At 42.9% G+C, this 24,327-nt stretch overlaps 6 protein-coding genes across 6 annotated transcripts; 2 read left to right on the top strand and 4 right to left on the bottom strand.

The window, feature by feature from the left end:
- Nucleotides 1-126: 126 nt before the first annotated feature.
- On the bottom strand, nucleotides 127-5,610 carry EAF02_002325 (uncharacterized protein; the record flags this gene model as incomplete). Its single annotated transcript, XM_038898373.1, has 3 exons — nucleotides 127-133; nucleotides 189-5,045; nucleotides 5,090-5,610. The coding sequence occupies 3 exons, from the start codon at nucleotides 5,608-5,610 to the stop codon at nucleotides 127-129; spliced, it is 5,385 nt and encodes a 1,794-aa protein (XP_038762065.1).
- A 1,189-nt stretch (nucleotides 5,611-6,799) lies between these two features.
- On the top strand, nucleotides 6,800-8,365 carry EAF02_002324 (uncharacterized protein; the record flags this gene model as incomplete). Its single annotated transcript, XM_038898372.1, has 3 exons — nucleotides 6,800-7,152; nucleotides 7,207-7,409; nucleotides 7,872-8,365. The coding sequence occupies 3 exons, from the start codon at nucleotides 6,800-6,802 to the stop codon at nucleotides 8,363-8,365; spliced, it is 1,050 nt and encodes a 349-aa protein (XP_038762064.1).
- Nucleotides 8,366-8,996: 631 nt separating this feature from the next.
- EAF02_002323 (uncharacterized protein) lies at nucleotides 8,997-10,307 on the bottom strand (the record flags this gene model as incomplete). Its single annotated transcript, XM_038898371.1, has 1 exon — nucleotides 8,997-10,307. One exon carries the CDS (start codon nucleotides 10,305-10,307, stop codon nucleotides 8,997-8,999), a length of 1,311 nt encoding a protein of 436 aa, XP_038762063.1.
- Nucleotides 10,308-14,445: 4,138 nt separating this feature from the next.
- Nucleotides 14,446-17,720, bottom strand: EAF02_002322 (chitin synthase I; the record flags this gene model as incomplete). Its single annotated transcript, XM_038898370.1, has 4 exons — nucleotides 14,446-15,145; nucleotides 15,194-17,055; nucleotides 17,125-17,333; nucleotides 17,702-17,720. 4 exons carry the CDS (start codon nucleotides 17,718-17,720, stop codon nucleotides 14,446-14,448), a joined length of 2,790 nt encoding a protein of 929 aa, XP_038762062.1.
- A 2,188-nt stretch (nucleotides 17,721-19,908) lies between these two features.
- EAF02_002321 (uncharacterized protein) lies at nucleotides 19,909-20,526 on the bottom strand (the record flags this gene model as incomplete). The annotated part of the gene is made up of 3 exons (XM_038898369.1): nucleotides 19,909-20,169; nucleotides 20,235-20,332; nucleotides 20,391-20,526. The coding sequence occupies 3 exons, from the start codon at nucleotides 20,524-20,526 to the stop codon at nucleotides 19,909-19,911; spliced, it is 495 nt and encodes a 164-aa protein (XP_038762061.1).
- Nucleotides 20,527-21,612: 1,086 nt separating this feature from the next.
- On the top strand, nucleotides 21,613-23,898 carry EAF02_002320 (uncharacterized protein). Its single transcript, XM_038898368.1, has 4 exons — nucleotides 21,613-21,726; nucleotides 21,788-23,247; nucleotides 23,309-23,362; nucleotides 23,444-23,898. The coding sequence occupies exons 2-4, from the start codon at nucleotides 21,794-21,796 to the stop codon at nucleotides 23,739-23,741; spliced, it is 1,806 nt and encodes a 601-aa protein (XP_038762060.1). The 5' UTR covers nucleotides 21,613-21,726; nucleotides 21,788-21,793; the 3' UTR covers nucleotides 23,742-23,898.
- Nucleotides 23,899-24,327: the final 429 nt, after the last annotated feature.

Here is a 24,327-nt window from a genome sequence, read left to right as displayed (position 1 = left end):
TTTCTTCCTATGCTAGAAATCTGTATGGAAACGCCGTCCCATGAGAATGCTCCTCTTTGTTATATTATAAGCTGTACACAAATGAAATGAAATACACAAGGCGGTATCTAGCGTTGCCATTAAATACTAGTTACTATTTCACGGGTTAGCGAATGCCGACTGTAATTCAAGGAGATATATCAACTTACTAAATTTGTAGAGGAGCAACTTGGTCGACTTGGTAAAGCCAGTTAGAGTTAAGTTCTTCCTTGATAAGCCAATCGTAAGGAAATACGACAAGATGGCCTTGAATCATCGCCAATAGATCCTCAACATCCTCACTAGAAAGTAGGTCATCGCTTCCTGAGAATCCCTTGCGGCTACCTCTCGTAGTACCACGACGTCTCTTCCTAACTGATCCAGTTTGATTCATAGAACTGCTATTTTCTCTTCTATCACCATTGGGTGTTGGTGTCGTAGAGAAGGTAGTCTTGCGGGTACTAGCTTGAGAAGTTGTCCCATTAGTAGGAGGCACACCCAGAGCAGTGGCGTCGAGAGCAGGGAATGCTTCGTTGCCAGTTGGTCCAATAGGAGATACTACTTCATTACGAGCAGCAATTTTCTCGTCAGCACCGTCATATTGACCCAAACGACTCTCATCAGATGTATTAATGGCTGCTCGAGCATCATGTTCTGCATTAGCGGTGGCAACCCATTCAGATACTGTTCCAAGAGGATGAGTACCGCCTTGACTATTCGGTTTTAGCTTTTCAGAAAGGGGGTTTCCGACTGAGCTTGAACCTGGAGGTCCATGTCGACTGGTCGCATCTTGTCCCTCTCGCTCATTAGTCTTTCCACCTCCTTGTGCTTGTACAAATCTTTCTGCATAAGCAACGAATTCTCTATACTCATGCCAATTCGTCACTTCACTATCTGGATTACACCTGAAGACTCTGCGATAGATCTTAGTATTGTTTTCGGCGATCTGTTGCCAAATTTCTTCCGCGAAAGCATAGTTCAATGGATCACGCATACAGTCCTTATGTACTTGCGCTATCTTGATGTCAGCCGTCAAGGGATTGAAAGGTTTGGGTACAGTATTTCCGGAGGCATCTATGATTATAGGAGGGCCACCAATATCGGTATCATCCATAACTGGCAATGCCGGTAATTGAGAAAGTTGTGAAAGACCAAGCTGCTCTGTTGTTCTCCTTACCAATTGAGGAGGAGGCGGCAATCCATTGTAGCCTTCTCCACTATCCGAGCTGTTCTTTCTTGGAGGTGGCACAGATCGCGCATGAGGTCTCTTAGGTTGATTCAAAGTACCCTTGCCTTCTGGGGCTACATCAGTGACTAGCACTTCGCGACCGCCTTCTACTAGAACAGAATCTCTACCCCTCGTTTGTCCTATTTGTGATAGAGATTTCAGTTTATCCGTTCCATCACCATCCACATCTGCGGCATGAGCCGCGTTATTTATAACTCTTTTATCCGTGGTCAATGGCTTGAACTTTTCGGGTTGTATGTTGGGATTGCCTTCTTGTTCCCAATCAACGTCGTGATTGAAGCTGCGTATATTCTCATTCAAAGCAACACGGGTAGAGAATTCATTAGAAACCCCTTTAGCCGGCGATGGGCTACCGTCACTACCTTCCTCTTCCTCGTCGTCATATATTCCATCCATCTGTGCTTTGAATTCTTCTTCTTCGCGGTCTAATTCATGAGTCTTTTCATCTTCCATAATCTCATCCACATCTAATCCCAAATGTTCTCGCATAAGACGCATGCGTAATTCATGGGCAAATTTTCCAACAAGATATGGTTTGCCGTCCATTGTTGACCATATCATATCAGTATCTCGAACAACTGCTGCAGTTTCCGAGTCTCTATTTCCCAACATAGATCTCTCATTGATATTAGCAGAACCAATCAAGGCAATTCTATCATCCACAATGATGACCTTGGCATGAATGTACAATTGCTCTGTAACGACCATCTTCTTTGGACCGATTCGACCCCATGTTCTGAGACTATAGAATTGTACAAATTCCTCGGGATCAATACCCTGACTTTTTAATCGTCCGAATATAGACCCGTCTCCACGACAAATACTTCGGAATTGACATTGCATGATCAAGCGCACACTTGTTCCTTCGGGTTCATCCACCGTATTCTGGAATCCAGGCATAAGTGGTATGAGAATCATACATTTCCAACTCTCATTGTTTCGATAAGCGCGTATAGCACGCTCTACAATTGCATCACCGATCTTGTTGACAATCTTTACATTCATCGTCTCACAGCTTGTGATAAAGAATTGATTCTCCATGTAGACGAAATGATCCGACTCCTCAATCATCTTGCAATAAGCAGTCATAATACTATGCTCGGTATCCGTAAGACCTAGGGACCAATCACAGGCTGAACGTAAGATCTGAACTTCACAAGTTCCAGTGAGACCAAGATCTTCCAATTCGGCCTGATTGTAATCAGGAGGGGGGAGAAGGAAAGGTGTTGGTCTTGTAGGTGTACGGCCTCTAAGTACGTAGTTCCATCTTTGCACAAAGTGTCTGGTCAAATCTCTAGCAGGTTGACCGGCGACTTGCATAGCAACATCGTGCCAAGGCATCCGAGGAGTCTTGGAACGATCATACATTTCTGCATAAGGTTCATTGAGTTTGTAGAAATCTTGAACACGTGGATTGGAATAATCTTTTCCTGGCCAGAGCTGGCAGTGATCAGCATCTTTAGGCGAATCGGAATGCTCAAAACCGGTAGGTTTATCATCCACCACAGTATGCTGAGGAGTATCCCAACGACCAAAACAAAGATCGATACCTCCAACAAAGGCAACTATGTGATCGACAATACAAATTTTTTCGTGATGCGCAAAGAAGAATTGATTTTTCTTGAACTGATTGGGCGATCGTTGTACAAAAATATTTGGGTGCAAATCCAGCATAGAGAACTTTGTGAATTCAGAATCAATAGGAATAGCAGCCTCGACGTTTCTGTAAACAATGATGAAAACCTTGACTCCCTCCCTAGCTTTCCTTTGTAGCAAACGATCAAGTCTCCATTTCTGACTGATAGCAGCAGGTCTTCGCATGTAAAGTTGAGGACTGAGCCACCAATCGTGAATATAAATCACATCCTTTGCTTCATTGATTGCTCGAGAAACATTCCACATGTAGTCACGACCATCTACAAGCCATTGCGCAGTAACTCCAGTTCTCACTGGAGCGAAACTACCAAATCTATGTTCCTTCGCCCATGGTGTGTTAGCGGCCATGAAATTTAACGACTCCTCGAATTGTCTGAGTTGACGTTCATTCTTGGCCAGTAACTTGATCTTGCGCTCGGAATTCTGAAGTTTGAGAGTGTGGTGTTGAGGGTGCTTAGCAGATCTACCCGCTTGTGAAACTTCCTCTTTCACTTTCGCTTTTCCTTTACCCATTTCAGATATCTTCCTCCTCTTCTTCTGTATTTCAAACTTTCCATCCACTAAATACACATCATAGATGTGCATGTTTTCTGGCGACTCAACACACACAAGATAACTGTGTCTAACCAAAAACCACTTTGGAGAATGACGGTCGAAAAAGTTATTAGGCGTAAGTATTCTCCTGACATCTAGCCCTTTTGCGGACTGAATAGCAAGATAACCTTCCTTTCCATGATAACTACCTTCAGCAGCCAAACGTACTCCCATCGAAGATAATTCCAGAAATCTGCACAAGCGATTACTATCCGCTCTGAAGATGAGCCATCGAATCATTTCTTGAAGATATTGTTCCAATCTTCTTCGCTGACGCTCATTGAATATCCTCTTCTGCTTTTCAGCACTGACTGCATTACCGCTAGCATCCAAGATGGCACGAGTACTTTTTCGTGCAGCACTCATGGATGGACGCCTCTTGATCTTACGTTTTGGTTCTGCCTCGCTTTGCGTGGCCTCGCCGTGGGTTATATCGCCATGAGTCGCCTCGCCGGCTGTTTCCTCCGCACGAACATTATCGGCCTCATCTTCATCACTCTCTCCTAGCCCTCGAACGCCTCTGAAGTATGGAAATGCGGATTTTGGAAATCTTGGTTGTTTCGGTCGCGCGTGAGCTTCGTTCCCCAAGTACTTATCACTATTTCCTTGAAGCTTATACCGTAAATGTAGATTGGCGAAGTCCTTGAGGGAACGATTAATTATCCACTTCATTCGATTTGGACCACTTCCGTATTCAAGCTCGATTCGGAAAACTAGATGCCTCTCCGAATCATCTGCGTCCTCGTCGGTGGGTTTGCTGTCCGTGATCTCAATTTTCAGTTGCTCAAGAAGGACTGGGATTCTCTTATTTCCATGCTCATCGCGTTGCATCATACTAGCAAACATAAGTACTGCAGGGGCGCCAGCCCGTAATTCCGCCATGAGTTCAGTAGATTTAAGATAGTCAACCTTGTCTTCCTTCTTGGCCTTGCCAGCAAAGAATTTCATGCTATGCTTTATCATCCGCCATTTCTGAGTGCCAAAAGTACTAGCTCTTTCTGCGCCAAAATACCCCGGTCTTCTAGGTGTTTGCGCTTCACCCTCGCTTTGTCCCCCAAGTCCTGTCACTCTTCTGAATTGACTTGGTCTCTTTGATCTTGCACCATCAACATTTGCAAAATCTTGTGCTTGTGGCGAAGTATCAGGAATTGAACCTCGACCTGGCATCCATGAACTTCCTCGTCGCCATGCACTTTTCCCGTTGAAACGATCACGCCCTTCGCCTTCAGACAAATGGCCCCTTTGTTCCAAAGACCCATCGGTTGCCCGCCTACCCAAGAAAAATGACCGACTTCCACCTGGGGAATCTGATGGTCCAGCACGAAACCTGGGTGTATTGGGCGCACTGTCTTCTTCCTGTGGTCTTCTCGTTCGGCGTTTCTTTCTTATGCGCGCTGGTTGATTGGATGTACCCTCATCTGCAGTTTCTTCCGCATCTGCATCACTACTTTCCTCGTGTAATGTTTGTGGGATATTCGTAGCAATGGGTGTAGTTCCAAGTCCTTCATCAAAATAATTCGTAGGTGTGCTTTGACTTCTGCCATGCCCTTGCATCCCACTTGGGTAGCTAACGCCTTCAATTTCGACATTATAGATGCACCCCTCCTATCCTTCGCAGGCGTGTCATTGTCTTCTACACCCCATGAATCTTGTCGTGCGGAATTTGGAGGTTCAACAGTCGTCATATCTCTAGCGAATGACACGCTACGTCTGCCGGGTGGAGTTGATATACCGTTGGTTGCGGAATGGCTCTCATGAGGGAATGAAGATGGGGGAGGTACTGGGGAAAAGCTGGCGCCCGCATTATTGGCAGATGTTCCAGGAGAGATAGCATCTGACGTAGAAGCTATGGGAGTATGATGTGGAACGCCAAAATTCATATAATCGACTGCCTCTTCCGAGATATTGCTTGCTGCATTTGAGGTCGGTGTAGGTATAGCCAGATTGAGTGAATTTCCAGGCTTCTCAGAACTCACAGTCCGTAGACCCGATGGTCGTGCAGTTGTAGCTCCATTTCCATGAGTATTTATAGGTGATTGTGAGCGTGGAGTTCGTGCCGATGGTGAAATTGAGCCAGTTGTGCTTTGTGCCATTGTAAACTCTAGGTTCTGGTGGTAGGGGGATTCTTTCTGGAAGTAATCGATTTCCTACAAGCTGAGGTCCGGTAAGGACAGTATCGTGCTATTAGATGTATATCGCAAAGTTCATTGTGAGCAATTATGTTGTAAGTAGTAGAGTTTCTTCGAATCGAATTCCCTGAAGACAATGTTGAAAGTTCCAAGGGTGTTCGAGTTTGGTTGATTTTGAGAGGGAACCAAGGTATGGGTCTGTTGATCGTTTCCAGTTTCCAATTGATTGAATTGTTCGAAAGCTCAATTAGCAACCTAGATACTCGAGTAGATAGGTAGGTAATGAACAGAGTAACAGGTACCTATATCGAGTGAAAGAGTGAGCGAGAGATTTGACAATTGAAAATGTTTCTCATGAACCTACTCGAGTACGAAGTGTGTATCTCGTGTATCTTACCAAAGGTAGGTAGGTAAACTCGAAGAATAATTAAAGGTCGATCAGGGATTTTGTATTATTAGAATTTCATTCCAGGGTGGTATTTCACAGAAAATAGGGAGCCAATCTCCCAGGGATTACTGTTAGATACATAGGAAATGACGTTTGACTAGGGGTCACCGTACACCGTAGATCCCCTTTAAATCGTTTTACCATTTGCCATTTGCCATTTGACATTTGCCATTTGCCGCGCCTTCTTCGTCTTCTAGAAAAAGATACACTTAGGGATTGGTATTGGGTGTAGTACATAGTATATATACACAGGTAATAGATATATGTATATATATGTATACATGTATGTATTCCTCTATAAAATCTCCTCATTATCATTCCCATCCTCAACTACCTACCCAGCAGGAACATGATCAAATTTCAACATTTGTCTGGGGAAGACACACGGAGAGGAAGGAAACATCTATACACCACTTATTATATTGACTAATTCAACCAGATAGACCCCTTCCCTTGCCATGAGTAAGTGGAGTGAAGATCTGAAAGATTAAAAAGATCTTGCATTGCATTCACAAACCCCACTCTTTCTTTTATCCTACACACCCGAGACACCTTATTAACCTTGACAATCTTCTCATCCGAGCGTAATGTAATACATAGGTAGCTTTGTTCAAACGAGTGTTCGCTTCCCCATCTAGCTTTCAATACCTACCTACCTACACCTACCTAGTACTCGAGTATATATCAGGATTCGCTTCAAACATCATGGCTACCCCTAACCCCCTTGAAAATGCTCCTCCAGCTATATCTATATCGGAAAAAACCTTTCACATCGCTGGCATCCTAACAACCATTTATGGGCTCGAGGAAATATCCCCATCATGTACATCCATATCCTGTCTCTGGCTTCTCCACCCACGACTCCAAACCAAGAAAATCATGGAAAATGTAGCTTCGACTTGTATTCAAGAGTGGAATCAACAATCAGGTTCCAATCGAACGGTTGGTTTGATCGCGGTTGCGTTTGATCAAAGAAATCATGGGAGCAGAGAAGTCAATGCTTTAGCAAATGAATCGTGGAGAGATGGTAATGAGACTCATGCTCAAGATATGTTCAGGTTCGACACCTTGTAGTATTCGTGCATGGATTGAAAATGGCTCATGCAGCGTAGTATATTTCATGGAACGGCAATGGATACAAGTCTCCTGATAGATCATCTACCTTCCTACATCTTCAACACCAGAGATTCCCCTTCCATTGACCACCATCTGGTCTTGGGTATCTCTCTCGGAGGTCATTCAGCATGGCAAGTTTTGTTTGCTGATCCAAGAGTCACGGCTGGTGTTGTGATTATTGGATGCCCTGATTACCTGCGTAAGTCTGCTTTCATAAATATTAGAACACAAAAGACTTATGACATGTCGCATGAACATGTACGTCTTCACGCTACACTTTATCATAGACTTGATTTACCAGAGTATCTGGAGATAAGCTGTTTCTATTTTTGGTACGAAGAAGAGGAGATCCTCAAGTGAGCTATGCATTTGGGAGGAAAATTTTCCAAACTCATCCAAAAACGATCAAGAATTATCCTCCCAACGTCCATGCAGGGTCGAAATCTCAAGATCAATTTGGGAATAGTTACCCAATAAACCCATGATGTCACCAAAACCCCCTCAGCAAGCAGTAAACACTATCGATAATAGAGTCAAGCGAAGAAGGCATAAGCAGATTCGCTTCTACAAAAAACAATCCTCCACACATAAAAAAAAGAGGAGAATATACACACAACAAACGAACCAGCCTGCCACTCAACCCCTACTAACACCCACCCAGGAATAATGACCGACCGAGCGCGTCTCTCCAAACGCCCCACCTACACATCCACCTCTCCCCCCGGCATCTCCTTCCAGGGAAGCAAAGACTTCCCCCCGGCCCTAATATGCAGTCTCCAAAAATGGGACCCCGCATCCATCCTCTTCGGAAGCACGCCCATCCCCTCCAGCTCCCCACCATCCTCTCCAGCCCAATCCCTCTACACACCCACGCTCACGCAAAAACTCAGCCACAAACGCATCCTGGTCTGCTCGGGCGCCGACGACAAATTAGTCCCCTATCACTGTTCCGCGCCCTTTCTCCACTTTCTCAAGAAGGCCTCCGATGCGCACACAGGGTGGTGGAAAGAAGGAGATTTGTTCCTGGATGATAGAGTCTATCCGGGGGTCGGTCATGCGTTTAGTAAGGATATGCTGGGTGATACGGTGAAGTTTGTGAATGAGATGCTGGCTGGGAAAATGCGAGAGGCTACGGGTAGTCAGGCGAAGATTTAAGTTTTGTGGATGGGTGGGAACAAGGGGGAGTAACGAGGAGAGTGAAAGAGGGGGATTGTTAGGCGATACCGTGGAATTTGACAGATAGAGATACCTCCTAGGTAGATTGACTCTTTTAACTATCCGTCTATCTTTCTCGTTGAAATTTAAACCAGTTGTGCTAGCACCTCTCTCTTTGTCAAGTTTTGTACCACTTCGTTTCGCACATCGCTATATACTAGGTAGTGAAGTCAAAATTGCTTTCCCCAACATTCAAGAGAATGGTTGTACAAGTATAAGTGATTGATTATCAATCATTTTTAGCCTGCGTAGACACACTCTAAACTCAACCTCTGCCATTCAATATTCTTATCAAAGAAGATGCTCCTCCCATATCTACTCAGAAACGAGCAGAAGTGGTATGTTCGTCATAAACCTCAAAGCCTAAGTCTACACTTCTTCCATTTCTCCAATCATAAAATGGCATGGCATATACCTGAGATTATCCTCAAACCAGCTTGCGAAATTATTGTACGAAGCATACCTAACTTTTCTAGACCCCACTCCAGAGAAAGTTTCCTCATGTGTCTTTCTAAAACTTCTTCTCGCTCCCTTCAAATTTCCTCGCAACAAACTTTTTATACCTCCACCCCTACTTCATCGGTACTGGAACATAAGGATACTGCACCCAAATCCTCACATCACTCTCCACCCACTCATCCGGAATCCCTCTCATACACCCCTCTATAATTCCCCTATTAACCCCCTCATTATATCCCTCCCCCAGTCCCATGCCCCCAGGTGTTCCCGTAAAAACCACCACATCCTTCTCCACCCCTACCTCCTTCAATCCCCTCTTCAATCCCCACCCCATCCCAAAAGCGCGTCCGAAACTTTCGCATTCCAGTTTCACAACATCCACTCGCGCCATTCCAAATTGCGGTTCGCATCCCTTCTTATTCATCTCAAGAAGTGTATAAAGTGTACTTTCATGAATTTCCCATATCAATCCATAGACGACTTTGTCAACAGTATTATACTCTGCTTCTTCTTCCTCATCTTTCAAGTCCGAATCCGGTACGATATTTCGATAACAACATACTCCCTCAACCTTCTCGTCAACACAAAACATCCATCCATTCAATCTTCCTATTCCAATTAATTTCACATCCGGACATATAGTTTCCATAAATTCCTCGCACATATCTGTTCCGATGGCTAAAATTCGAATGGTGGGACTGGGATCAGGAGCAGGTCTATCATTGGCAGCAGCCATATCTTGACGGATTTTCTCCTCCTGAACAGATTTATATATTTGCTTTTGAAGTTCCTCTTCAACGGTAGCCGCAATTTCTTCTTTGGCAGGAAGAGTGAGAGTAGCAATTTCATCTTCTTGGGTAAAGTTCATGTTGCGCCAATCTTCAGATGCGGTAGAGTTTCTGTCGGAGTCGAGTTCGTGTTCTGAACCTTCCATGTCTGAAAGTAGGATTTGTTGGATATGGGGAACGTTCATTTGCATGTCGTCAATCTCGATTGAGAGTTCGAGTTCTGGTTCTGATGAATCCTCGTTTTTAATTTCTTGGTCGGAATCTTCGTTCTCGTTTTCGTCCTCCTCGTTGTCATCTCTCTCCTCGCCATCATCTTCTCCATCATCCTCTCTTCCGCCGTACCCATCACCATATCCATTCACACCCTCATCATCCTCATCCTCGCCTTCATTCTCATTCTCATCATCATCTCCACCCGGTCGTTCAACCCGACTATGGCCAGAAGAACCTCTATATCCACGTCCATCTCGATATGAAGAACGAGTATATCCACTCATAAACTCGCGCTCATCATGACGACTTCCATCATCTCGCGGCGGAGAAAGTGAAACCGATTCGGGTTCTGAGTCAGATATGTATGGTGGAATGGAATTTGAACGAGAAGGAGATGCGCTTTCGTTTTTAATGGCGGACATTTCTGTAGATTTGATATAATGTGATGAGATATGTGTGAAGGTGATGATTGGTTCTTTCTCAAGGGAGAAGGTATAAAAGGTTTGTGATGCGGATTTCGTATTGAGGATGGTTGTGCAGTTGACGGGTTAAGAATTTTATAACACGAGGTAGAAGGTTGAGATTTAAATACCTAGAGCGGTTTAAATATTGGCCGGTACAGTTACCGATTCCGAAATGAAGCTTATTCTAATCTAAAGTGAAAAGGTGAAAGTGAATTCTCGGTGGTAGTTGTGGTTATATGGATCATACCTTGATATCTAAGATGATCAGCTGACACTTGTACTGAACAAGATGAGGTTATAGATAGAGAAAGAGAGGATAAATATCGAATGGGAAAGTATGAAGTAAAACGTATCATACTCACCCAGAACAACAATCATATAACTAGGTACTATCGTCAGATTTAGCCAAGAGAGCTCCCGTACATATCTCAGAAGGATTAAGAGAATGCTTAAGGAGTTCGATTTACCTAAGTGAAGAACATAGTTCGACTCCAAAGGTTGAAGGATCTCAAGTGAAGCGAGCTTGAATGGATGACGAGTGAGTTAATATTGGCTGGGCGTTACTATTGAGCATTTTCCAAGTGAGAGTGAGTGAGTGGGTGAGTGTGAGAGAGTAGACAAGCGCGAATTCAATGCCAAAGGCCAAAGTGTGAGAGAAGATGATGTAGAGTTGTATCACCCAACTAGAATTGAGGATTTTGGTACCGCATACACATATTGTCTATCAGTGAAAAGAAAGGAATAGAGAAGGGAGAAGTAATCAAGGCACTGTATCTGCATCACCAAATTTCGAGGTTCTATTCTTACATCATGTTCTTCGCACCGAAAAGTGCAAATAAGGAAAGAACGACTGTCAAACGCATTGAAGCTGCAAGTATACATTTTGCTATACTAGAAACTTCGATTTATTATGGGAGATACTACTAGGTAGATGCATTATTCCTGTTTGAACAACCCTCCGAAATACATCAAGCTTCTCCACGCAAATCGAGCATAAATTTGAACAGAGAAAGACAAACTCCCTTTTGATACACACTTCTTTATATCCTTCCACGTAGAAGAGTTCCTGCAATAACAAGCCGAATGCATCTAGCGCTGACTCCAAGCTCAAATCTTCTCGCTTTCCTTTCTAGATACTAGGTAATCTTTACAACACCAGTGAAAGAGATTACCTAGCCAACTATCTAGTGATATCTCAACGAGACTCTTTTAGAATACCAATTCATCCAGATCAATAAACTCAAGATAAAGATAAATATTAAATGAAATAAACTGAAGTAAACTCTTCATCTCAATTCCCAGCCATTGCTCAAAACTCAAGAAATCCTCAAGATCTGTTATATATACCTCTATTTTCTCTCACTCTTCTCTTCCCCCTTCAAACTACCTCCCTTATGAATCAAAAGAAAATAACATAAACAAGCACCCCATATCCCATATCCCATACTAAAGAGCCACACAACCATACAACCAATAACCCGCCATCCTACTCCCACCTATAATAACCAAACCAGATCCTCAAGGCTCAAACTAAAAACCATCCTCTCCGAGCTTCCAAAACAAGGTTTCGTTGCGTGTCTATACATCTATATCTATATACCCTTTTGATACACGATTTGGAGTAAGATGTAAAGGTAGGTAGGCAGATATGTAGGTAGGTAGGAAGTATAAAAAGTGTCATTATAATCTCCTTTTGCGTACTCCCTTTCCCCCATCCACCTATTCTCAATCTTCCTAGCGGAAAGTAGTATAACCATCCATCCATCCATCCATCCATCTATCTATCCATCTATCCACAAATTTCCCCTCGCAACAAGGAAAAAACATAAAACAACAAGAAAGAAGCGAGACCACAATTCTATGAAAACTTCTCACAAGGATAGAGTTACTTCCAGCCCGCCGAGTTAAGAGAAACTCCGAATTGAACAAAGGAACAACCTCGCAGTGTGAATAGCATCACAAATAAACTTGAATATTTTGCATCTCACATTTCGAAATCGTAGAAATGATGAAAATAAACAGATTCCTGTATCCAAGACCCCACAAACCTACCTACTCTCGCTATATGACTTCATCCACCCTAACAATTCCAAGGCAAAACTCCTCCCTCGTCAATCACCTCTTCTCTCCTCACCCCCTCACCCTCCTCCAACCACCTCGTACTCACTCCACTCCTCATTCTCTCCTCCTCACTCTTAAACAATTTTCTCTCCTGCCCTTCAATTATCCACTTATCTCTTCCTCCCCTCTTCCCCCTCAACACCCTCCCCGTCCCCCACAAATCTCGTTTCCACTCTCCATATCCCCTCTCCCTCTCCCCCTTCACCGTATCCTCGTATTTCTCCCGATCAAAACTCCTCACTCTCTTCGTCCATAAATTCAGGATTGATTCCTTCAAAATAACTTCCACCCCTTTCCCATCCCACTTTCTCCCCTTTCCCTCCCCGTCCTCATCCCCAACCTCTTCCTGTCTCCTCCCCCCTCTTAACCCAAAACCCATCCCCAACCCCAAAACCCCACAATGCAACTCCTCAAACCTCCCCCTCTTAAACCCCAAACTCACAATCTCAATTCTCCCCGGCCACCCCCCCGTCCCCCTCCAAAAAGCCACCAACCCCCTCACCAAATTCTCATAACTATCCAACGCTTCCTCCTCCAACACAATCCTCCCCCCTTCCCTTCCCCATCCCCACCTCACGAACCAAATCCCCCACTCCCCACACCCCCCTCTCCACCCCCACCTCAAAATACCCCCTCGCCTCACTCCTCTCCACCTCTCCCCTCGTACACCCCCCACTAATAACCAACAAACTGTTCTCATCCTCCTTCCATAATTCTGCCGCACGCATGATATGCTTAATAAACGTCATCCATTCCCTCCCCTCTTTTTGAAAAGGAGCGAGCAGCCATGACGATTCGAGCTCTGGGGGTCCGGAAACATAGATGGCGTGGCAGGTGAGCAGGATGAGATGGGTTCGTTTGGGGGTAGGGCTTGGGGTTGAGTACATTACGATGTCGAACCTGGGGAGAATTTAGGGCGGGATGGTGGTGGTGGTTGATGAATTACTAAGCAATCAGATATCGATTGCATAAAGTAAATAGATAAATAAAGTATTCGAGGAGATACAAAGAGCAATCGATTAAAGAAGTATATAAATCTCTCAAAAGTTAAAATAGAAACCGATCAGATACCAGGTATCGGGTAGACAAATGAATCGTAAATCATATCATAATTCACACACAAATCATTTTCGTTTATACAAGTATGTATCAGGGGATCCATTCAACATTCTGAAAATTAAGGACACTTCCCTTCGACCTTCGATTCGATTCGGTTAACCTAGTAGTGAGACTTAAACCCCACTCCCATAAGGTTAGCATGCACTCCAAACCTTCGAAAACTTTAACTAAACAACCTACCTAACTAACGACCTACCTATATATATCACTACACAATTTACCTAAATATCCAAGAATTACTAGATACTAAAGTTTGCAGGATCTCCTTCCTATTATCTATCTTCCCCTATCTGCATTCACCTTACCTAAGTTTTACTTCCCGCTTACCACATGCCACATCCCACACTCCACACCACAGAACAAACACTCACATACAAAATATCATTTCAAAGAAGGTTTGTTATTTATATTTAATATTTCGTATTTCATATTCATACCCCCCTCATCATCCCTCTAAAATCTTTCTCCTAGTATTCTACACTACCCTTTCCTCATCCACAACCCTCACCCCCATCTCATCTCTAACCCCCCAAAACTCCTTCCATTCTATACATATAAAATATCACCCCTTTTCTCTTCACAAGAGACCAAGTAATAAATTCATGCAATCATAAGAATTCCCAAATCCTCTCGCTCCTAATGAATCATAAAAAGAAGAAATAAAAAATGGTAAAATCACGCAAGTACATACATTTTATATGTACCATCTCCCCCATCCACCTCCGCTAACTGGGGTATCTTTGTCCTATCCTATCCTATTCATTCATTGCATATCCAGTGCATTCATATCTTAAACCCTCCATTCTCAGAACCACATTCTCCCCATTCCTCCCTCGTCTCTCTTTCCGCCAGAACACTAAACACCTCTAAACATCCTGACAATCAAAAACCACATCGCACCAATAAACTTAAAACAACTTAATCCTGCCACACTCCATAAAACGACAGCCATGTAAATCGTACTCTTCGTCGTATCATCAGTACTCGTATCGATATTCTCCAAGCCCGCTGTACTAAGCACCGCACTCGTGAGTGCAAAATTACAAACCAACCAGAACAACACTACTGAGGATCTGAACCATTTGTAATAATCTTCTTGCTTCTCTTCTGCCGAGAATTCACGTTTCTCAGGCGGAGCTTTGATTTGAATCTTCCGCATTTCGGATTCATATTGAGCGTTGAGGTCACCATCGTCAGTGGGAATGTTGACGTCGACTTTACCACCAGCTTTGAGCACAGCGGATGGAAGTTTCTCGGCTTTGTCATCTCCTTTGGTACCCCATGTAATATCGTGAGTGTTACAGAAAGCGTAAACGTTGAGAATGTTGATATATGTTGGGGTGAGAAGAAGATATTGAAGGAAAGATGTGAACATGTGCCATGGATCGAAGAATAAAAAGGAAGAAATGAACCAGAGTAGATAAGTCGAGGCGAGAGAAATGATCAGAGTATAGAAGATTTGATTCTTGATAATATCCGTCCAATTGAATTGATCTTTCGCAAGTTGAGTTTGAATTGATTTAACCGTGATGAAAATTGAAGCAAACATTAGGTATCTATTCCAGTTAGTAGGAGAAAATTAGATAAAAGCGGAAAATACTCACATCATGATGATGATCCAGAAATAAACCATAGACATATAAACTTTGTTCGTTCCTTGAGGTCGATTTCCCAGCGCCAGAATGAAACAGGTCAAAAGCGTAAACAAGTAAAGCCATTCGAAAACAACACCAAGAATCACACCAACATTACCCAGTAAGTCAGCACTTCCGAGAGATGTAGTCAAGATGTGAAAGACCAAGAAGAAATTACCAAGAGCGAACCAAGCGAAGATCATGTTAATTGTTTGATATGTGAATTCAATCAAGAACATAATTTTTCGTAAAAAGCTGTGATCACTTCGGAAAAGTTGATAGAAATGAGCAAGAGCATAGATAGCAGCGAAGAAACTTCCGTTAAGCCATCTTCGACGTTGCAAAATTAGTTCGGCCATTGTATCCGGTACATCGGTTTCTCCAGTAGCAGACTTGACGTATTGTAAGATCCAGTGACAATTTCTCTTCGATACCAATTCGAAACACAAAATACGATCTTCGGCAAGGTACATATTGGCAGTGAAAATACCAGCGTTTGCTCCGTGCATTTTCTCTCCTGCAAAGTACTTTTCCAGTGGTCCATTTCCAGTTTTATCGTTCTGTAACGCAACATATCGATATGCAGAAAAAGCACCTGGTAACACCGAAATGAATCCAAATGCCGATTCAAGAGGTTTGTCCAGGATATTACTCATTTTGTACTCGAAATTCTGGGTGGCAACCAATGGATTGAGCAAATTCTTTCCTCCTGGACCCAACATAGCTTTGATCTCGCCACAAGCTCCTGCACAATGTGGTTCCAAATCAAAAGCTTTCCACAGATGATAAATTGAGTCTTTTCCTGGCTTTGTACCAGCATCGATGAGTACACAAATGTTAGGATCGAGTACTCTACCAAAGGCTTGGAAGAACCATCTGTGAGAGTTGATCTTTTTCTGATTCTTTTCCTTCAAGCAGAAAAGCAATTGAACGGGTTGCTGTTTTGGTGTGAGTGTAACAATATCCTTCTTCAAAGCAATTCCGACTTGAGTCGTATATTCGTAGATATGTGCTGTCACATCCTTGCCGTTAACTTGTTGCTTTGCAATTCCATCTTGATAAACTCCCAAACCAGCCAAAACAGCTCTTGTTCTTGGATTGATCTTAGCACGTCCATCACTGACCACACACACTACGATCTTCTTCCAAGCATCCTTTCCCCATGTTTTACTATCTTTGCGAGTGCACATAAATTCAATGTTTTTGAATACTCCGTGCATTGTTCTAGCAAACAATACATCATCCTCATTATACATTGTGACAACGATGAAGAGTTCTGTATGCCGAGGCTTTGCAAAGAGTTTTTGTCGCAATGTAAAGCGCTCCTCGAAAAACTCACTGGGGTCGCATGTTGCGGCTGAGTATCTCATATGTGTGAACTCATCTCTCTCCGGCGGTGGTGCATGATTAACTTGATTTAAAAGCTTAGGAGGAATCGGACAATCAAGTACGAGATTTCCATTGAACAGTTGGACTTCCTTAACTGTCTTGTATCTTCTTAACGCAGGTACAGGTGTCGCAGATGGAGATTGTCCCGCCCCGTCATAACCACCTTTGTAATCGGTGCCACTAGCTGAGTGCGGATCTGGCCCATAAGGCTCATGCGATTGTAGAATTGGTTGATGGTCATCATCGTCATTGTAATATGGGTCTTGGGCTGGGGGGTAATTGTGTAAAGGATGTTCTTCATGAGGAGAAGGTTGGTATGGAGGTTGGTAGTAGGCATCGTGATGCGCGTTAGGATCTAGAGAATATTCCGAGTCGTAGCTTTGACTGGGATTGAGGGGCATGCGCTGATGGTATTGGTTTGAATCTAAATGTTCGACCGAATACTGTATGATACATGTTAGCTATAATCATATCTCTCTGCAGACACAAGGCACGCTTAAATATGTACTTACAGATGGTTGAGCTTGCAATTGATCACTTGGTGTTCCAACTCTATGTGCTCCAGGACCCATGGGTATCTCGAGATTCTGCATTCCAGGACCGGGTGAGGTAGTATGTGGTCTTCCATATGGCGCATCTTCTAGTTGGTACCCTTGAGGGTGCGGCGACTGATGTCTATTATTCATATTGTAATAATCGTCTTGGCCTTGGCCCGTCGGATCTGTGTAAGTTGAATATTAGAAAGGCTTATTGTAAACAAACAAAAGTGTGTATTTTGTAGGTAGTCCTCTCCACAAGTAGAAATGATGTTTCTGCCGTAGCAGGAGGTAAATTGAATGTTTAAAGTGATTCAGTGTTCCATCAAGGAATCCTTCTTGCGCAGCAGAGTTCAACTTGATTGTGCCTTTTCGCGTTGGTTGCTATGCGCCGCAAAACTGGATACACGGGCCGACGTGAATGGTCTTCAAGACAACAATACGATTTGAATCCAATCTTGAGAATCATTCACTGCTGTCACCACGCGAAACTCGGATAATGTGTGCTTGGAAGGTGGAGAATAGATGTGCGAAATTAGATAGGAGGACATACCTAATCGATTATAGGACATGGTATCGATGTATCAAATTAACCGTCCTATTTGTGATGAGATCTGTGGGGTGAAGGGGATTGCGTGGGAGCAAAATGAGGTTCCTTGCGATGGGCTCAAGCTCAGTTGGGAATGTCTTGCCGTCAATCCTCTAAGTGAGATGTGCAAGGTTGCAGATGGACTATGTTGATGCGTAGGGTTAGAGTTAACTTTTCCTTCGCCCCTATTCTTTCCTTCCTTATGCCCTGAGAGTCAGGATACGAAGATACGAAAGCACCGAAGACAGAGTTTAGAAGAGATGCCAATATTTTTTTGGCTTGGTTGAACCGAGTAAGATGGAATTTTGTGCTTGTGAGAGGTGGTTTCACCTTGAGGAGGGCCGCGCATTAAAAAGGATGTTAGAAATTTGGTAGGGATTGTAAACAGAGTGGATGATCAGAAAGTGGTTGCCAAGGCAAAGTAATCCTTGAAAATCCCTTGTACCTTTCGTGCATGGTGGTGATTATCTTGTATCTACCTAGTCCTCGAGTAGGAGTGTAGGACGGTAGGAGTGATACATTCACAGTTCTCGGGTTTCATATCATCAGATATCGATAGTGGGTGAGTCTGGGTGTTTTGGATAGCACGGAGCAGATGTCCCTCCCCTCGAAGAAATGACGCTGGGTAAGTTGGCTCGTGAGTCGAGAGAAGAGAGAAGATTGGATAATGAATGATTGATTATCTTGGATCTGGAGAGATAAAGATCTACAATCAAGCAAGGTATCGAATTTCATAGGAATATAATTAATAAGAATATAATTAATTACATTATTTGATATATATTTCCATACAAGTATATTTCCATATATTGTTCCAAATCACCCAACCTCCCATTTCTCATTTCTCCCTTCTCTCTTCTCTCTCCTCTCTCTCTCACCAAAAAAGCGAAATCTATATTAGACAAGCCTCTTGTTCTTAATCGTGGCTCATAAGGATCTCTTTGTCAAATCATCAGCATACGAAGCGCTGCACTACCTACATACTAAGAGTCTAGGGAAACACGTCGCTCCAAGAACTACCAGGTAGGTCAGAACTAAAAATTGTCCACCGGTGGTCTCAAAATAGAAACTTCACTAGAACCAAATGCATTCAACCACCCACGTGCGCATAGCAAGGTACCGCTGCACAACTTCCCATTCTCCTTCCAACCAATCAATCATCATTTACACTTTCATACACAGCCTTTTGGGGACAATACACAGATGCGGCTATGCAAGAGATGCCACCATCGGTACTTCAAAGATCCATGCCATGGGTGAGAGAGAGATCCTTTGAGCCGGAAGCTTTTTGGGGTACAATGTTTGGAAGCCTACGTTTGAGGCTGAGTATAAATGTTCAAGCATCTACCGGGTCCGTATGAATTCAAATGACATCGATCGACTTGACCGATTTCCCGACGTCACATTCATGCTTTATATTCATACCTAACTCCGCCTTCATCATACATTCACGGGTTAGGTATATAGAGTAAATCTCGAGTTTCTCAGGTTTCTCAAGTTCTTGGACATGGTGGCTGAGATGTCGAAACATTCGCGTTCAATCATCTATCATGGCTGTAAGTGGTTCGGACGATGGCAAATACGAATCAAGGTAACGTATATGCAGCTTCCCTTCAGCTGTTGAATGTTGGCAATGCATTTTGGTAACATCGTAAACTCTTTCAGTCCATGTGTGCTTTCTTGGAGGCTCATCATTCGAGTAATATCCAGTGGGGCATTCCGTGGTGGGGGAGTTTGCTTCAACGGTCGTGTCAATATATATCTGTCAGCCTTTATGCGCATAGGTAATCATGTCATATATGTGAAAACGTTAAAAAGTATCTCTACTTCGTACTTCGTATGCTTCAGACTTTGTTGATTCCCAAGGAGGGCGATTGCTTTTCGTGTTGACACGGTTTCTTTGAGAGAAAGAATATGTTGACAGACACTTAACCCCATCCTCTCATGGGAAATCCATGATATTCTCACCGACATTTTGATAATGACATAAAAATCATTATGAAACCAAGACTTTCCCATGCATGTCATCATGATAGTGAAAAGCTTCTCAGGAAGTCAATTTGCATCCCTCACTAATACATGGACTAATGGGCATTCACATAATGGTGATCTCTATCCTTCTCTCCATACATCTATCCATATATACATGGCATCAAAACATCCAATCCCCTTCATTTCTCAACATCCGGAAAAGTCGACTTCAAGAAATTCTTGGAAAACCTCGTACACTGTTCATAAGCAGCCTTGAATCCATCATTCCCACCATAATAAGGATCATCTACTTCCTCGGGGCTAGAACCTCCTGCATACTCTCCAAATAACATAACTTCTGCTTTACCCTCCGTTCTCCTTTTCAAGGAGAGAAGATCTTCAAGATTGTTGCTATCCATAGCAAAGATATAATCAAAATTCTTGAAATCATTGATAGAAACCTAGACGAGCTGTCGATAAACAAAGTTCAACCAGCAGCGTGATGAATGTATCAGATAAAGCTTACCTTTCTAGCCTTGTGCTTATAGTCACAAATTCCATTCTCTCTCAGCGTAGCCATGGTACGGGAATCTGGGGAAGATCCAGTGTGATAGGCTGCAGTTCCTACATCCAAAAATTAATCTCAAATATATGAAGGAAATATTAACCGGAATGAAGGTACCACATGAATCAACATTCGATATCAAGGATGCGTAAGGACCCTGGGAAACCATGGATCGAAAGATTCCCTCCGCCATGGTTGAACGACAAATGTTTCCCAAGCAGACGAACAAGACTGCAATCGGTTCTGTAGACATTTTGATAGATATTGAAGTTGTTTAGATGTGCTCGAGTACTTTTTGAGGCTCTTTGTTGGATATGAAAGTGTTCAAATGAATATCTTGAATCGAAGAAGAATTTGATTTGATGATCAAGCTGTAGCCACCCGATCGTTGGGACCCGAAATGGATTCTCCGATGCCGATATCTTTTATTTCGATTATCACTCCTTCATTTCTACCTACGAAGTACATAATTTCCACCACGTCCCAACATTCATTTATACACTGATCATCAAATAATACAACTCCAAATTGATCGTGAAGCTGGCCATGCATTCATTCATTCATCCATTCATTCTCTTTGACACATTCCCGCATATCTTTCCTTCATTTACCGCAGATGCAGGTGCAAGATAAGAAACCAATCAATGGTAAGATTACTTATCAATTCGAGATGTTCACAATGTCAGCCAAGGCTGGTAAATGGAATATCCATCACAATGGTGGGATACCTGCATCGATTCCAGGAGTAGTGAGGTAGTGTGTAAATACCAAGGCGCGGTGCATCGTTCACTGTTGGGACAAGGCGGGGATACTACCCGAATCCGGATACGGATAAAGTTGTACAACTTCATATCGGTTACATTTCGAGTGAAATGCAGGACATGAGCATAAGTGTATATCCAAACCGTGTCGAACATGCAGGCCAAGCCGAATGGTAAGCTGAGATCAAGTAATGGCATGATGGACAAGATGGACAAGATGGACAAGATCAGGAACCAAAGTATATGTCAATCTCATCCTATGTTTCTGGAGGGAGCGATACCACGACAATGAGAGATTGATAAGGGGCAGCTTTTAAGGATAGAGTTTAACCTTAATGATATGAAATTCAGTAAATTCCAACCATCATAGACTCAATTGGATCTCTGAGAACGACGAATGGCACCATTTAACCAAGAGATTCGGCCGATAGCACCTGCCTCTTTTGTAACATATACTTCCCATCTTTCTTGGCTTACATTAGGTGAATGAGATAACAATACTTTTTACGATCTTCCCCTCTTCTATTGAGCCGAAGGCGAAGGCGATCAATATAGTATGATTGAGTACAAAAGGCAAGCAATTCCCGTCTCGTTGCTCACTTCCTTTCTTTCAAGTCCAACTTCGACACCTCTGATTTTCCTGGTGTTCTCTTGTTGATACATCTTCATAGTCCTTTCTAGGGCTCAATATCGTGAGTTGATCACCATTACCAAAAGGGGAATACAATATTACTAACACACCAGCTTTTCAAGATCAAGATGAAGTTCTCTCGCGTGGTTTCTGGTTTGGCAGTATGTAGCTTTGCTGCATGCGAGTCTTCCATGGAGCTCTTGGAATCGCTTCGCGAAATCCCGCAAGGTTGGGCTCAACTCGAGAAACCTCGCCCATACAAAACAATCAAGCTTCGAATTGCTTTGGAGCAGCCAGATCATGAACTTTTCGAACAGAAGCTTTATGCCGTTTCGTCACCTGATCATGTTGAATATGGTCAACATCTTGAGCGTGAAGAGCTTAAACGATTCATCAAGCCAGCTGATCAGACCACTCAAGCCGTTCTATCATGGTTGGAGAAATCTGGTATCTCCGAGTCAAATATCCACAACGATGGAGAATGGATCAACTTCCGTACTTCAATTAAGCAAGCGGAGGATATGTTGAATACCACTTTCCATTACTATGCTCATCAAGATCAAAAGCACAATAAACAAATTCGAACTTTGGGATATTCCATTCCAAAAGAGGTCTCGAGTCACATTACAATGATTCAACCCACAACCAGGTTTGGTCAAATTAGAGCACAACGCAGCCAAGTATTCCGTGAGGACTTTGGTACTCTTTCTTTACCAACACTCAATACTACTGCTTGCAATGTTACAATTACTCCTCAATGTCTTCGAGATCTTTACAATATCGGCAACTACACTGCTAAAGCAAATCCCGAGTCACGTCTAGGAGTCGCTGGATACCTTGGTCAATGGGCAAAGTATGATGGTTTAGAAGCTTTCTTGGAGAAATATGCTCCATATGCTGTTAGCCAAAACTTCTCCTATGCACTCATCAATGGAGGCTTAGATACACAAAACTCGACAAACGACGATGGAGAAGCGAATTTAGATATTCAATATGCTGCTGCCTTGGGATTCGAAACCAATATTACTTACTACAGTACCGGAGGTCGAGGAATTCTCGTTCCAGATCTCGATCAACCATCATTAGACGACAATCAAAATGAGCCATATTTGGACTATCTTAACTATATGTTGAGTCTCCCAAACAACCAATTGCCACAAACAATCACAACTTCATACGGAGAAGATGAGCAATCCGTTCCAGAAGCTTATTCTAAAACCGTGTGTAAGATGTTCGGTCAATTAGGTATGAGAGGTGTATCTATTCTCTTCTCCTCTGGAGATACCGGTGTAGGATCGGCTTGCCAAACTAATGATGGAAAGAATACGACACGATTCTTGCCTATTTTCCCAGCAGCTTGTCCTTATGTTACTTCGGTAGGAGGAACTAGATACGTGGAACCAGAAGCAGCAGTTTCTTTCTCCTCTGGCGGTTTTAGTGATAGATGGCCTCGTCCTTCGTATCAAGATGATGCTGTTAAGGGATACTTGAAGATTTTGGGTTCTAGATGGAAGGGTCTTTACAATCCTAAGGGCCGTGGTTTCCCAGATGTTGCGGCACAAGGTGTTAGATTCCATGTTGTGTTAGTATTCTCTTTCCATATGAAGGTGCTTGTGAGAGGTCATACTAACATTATATCTCAGAGATGTTAATTCTATCACTGGAGTTGCAGAAGATCAATTACTTTCTGGAACTAGGTATGACTGATTTCTTATATCTTTCTCATTTCTTCTCCCCTCTCCTCACATTCCATCTCAACTAACATCCTCTCCCACTAGCGCATCCTCCCCAGCTTTCGCAGGTATCATCTCCCTCCTCAACAATGCCCGTCTAAACGCGGGTCGCAAACCACTCGGTTTCCTCAACCCTTGGCTCTACTCAATCGGTAAGAAAGGGCTTACCGATATTGTTCACGGAGGCAGCACCGGATGCACGGGAACTGATGTGTACTCCGGCTTACCAGCTCCATTTGTACCATATGCTAGTTGGAATGCGACAAAGGGATGGGATCCAGTGACTGGATTAGGAACTCCGGATTTCGCAACTTTGTTGAAGTTGGTTAATAAAAAGGATTAAGTCATTTTGGATGAGGGAAGTGAGTAGAGAAAGTACAAAATGGATTTTTCTCGCTCAGGTAACGGGTAGCGGTGGGATCTTCAGAGATTTATTCTAGGGGTTGTTTTTTGTTAGTCGTAGATAGGATAATACAAATACAAATACTTGGACAACTTCTGAAAATCATAATGGATATTGGTGTGCATACATGCATTATGATTTATAAAGACTTCTTTGCTGGGTAATGTGACGTTAGATATATGGGTAAATTAGTGTAAAAGTCATAAAATTGCTGGCGAGAATTGAGTAATCAGATTGAGATTGATAATTTACGAGGATGGGATATGATGGGATGAGTATAAGGTATAGAGTATGATGAGAGATATAAAGATTGAAGTTTGAAGTTTGAAGTTTAAAGTTACAAGTTTGTCATAAATGTATCTTTGATGGTGGTGATGATTATGAGAGTTAAGCTAAGAATGATCCAATGAAAATATAAGAGTTGAAGATTGAGCTTGAGCTTGAAGCTTGAATTTGAGCTTGAATTTGAGCTTGAATTTGAGTATAGGAAATTGGAGAAGTGGAGGATGGGTTGGGGATTGGGGAT

Source organism: Botrytis sinoallii (genome assembly GCF_014898435.1).
Source record: "Botrytis sinoallii strain Bc 23 chromosome Unknown BSIN_003, whole genome shotgun sequence".
Taxonomy (NCBI): domain Eukaryota; kingdom Fungi; phylum Ascomycota; class Leotiomycetes; order Helotiales; family Sclerotiniaceae; genus Botrytis; species Botrytis sinoallii.
Note: the sequence above shows the minus strand (reverse complement) of the source record. Positions and strands in the feature narration are given on the sequence as shown.

Excerpts from the sequence above, each read along its gene's own strand:
- EAF02_002320 (XM_038898368.1), top strand. The coding sequence starts at position 21,794 with ATGAAGTTCTCTCGCGTGGTTTCTGGTTTGGCAGTATGTAGCTTTGCT. Across the intron at positions 23,248-23,308 it reads GGTGTTAGATTCCATGTTGT|AGATGTTAATTCTATCACTG; the intron begins GTTAGTATTCTC and ends ATTATATCTCAG. Across the intron at positions 23,363-23,443 it reads CAATTACTTTCTGGAACTAG|CGCATCCTCCCCAGCTTTCG; the intron begins GTATGACTGATT and ends CTCTCCCACTAG.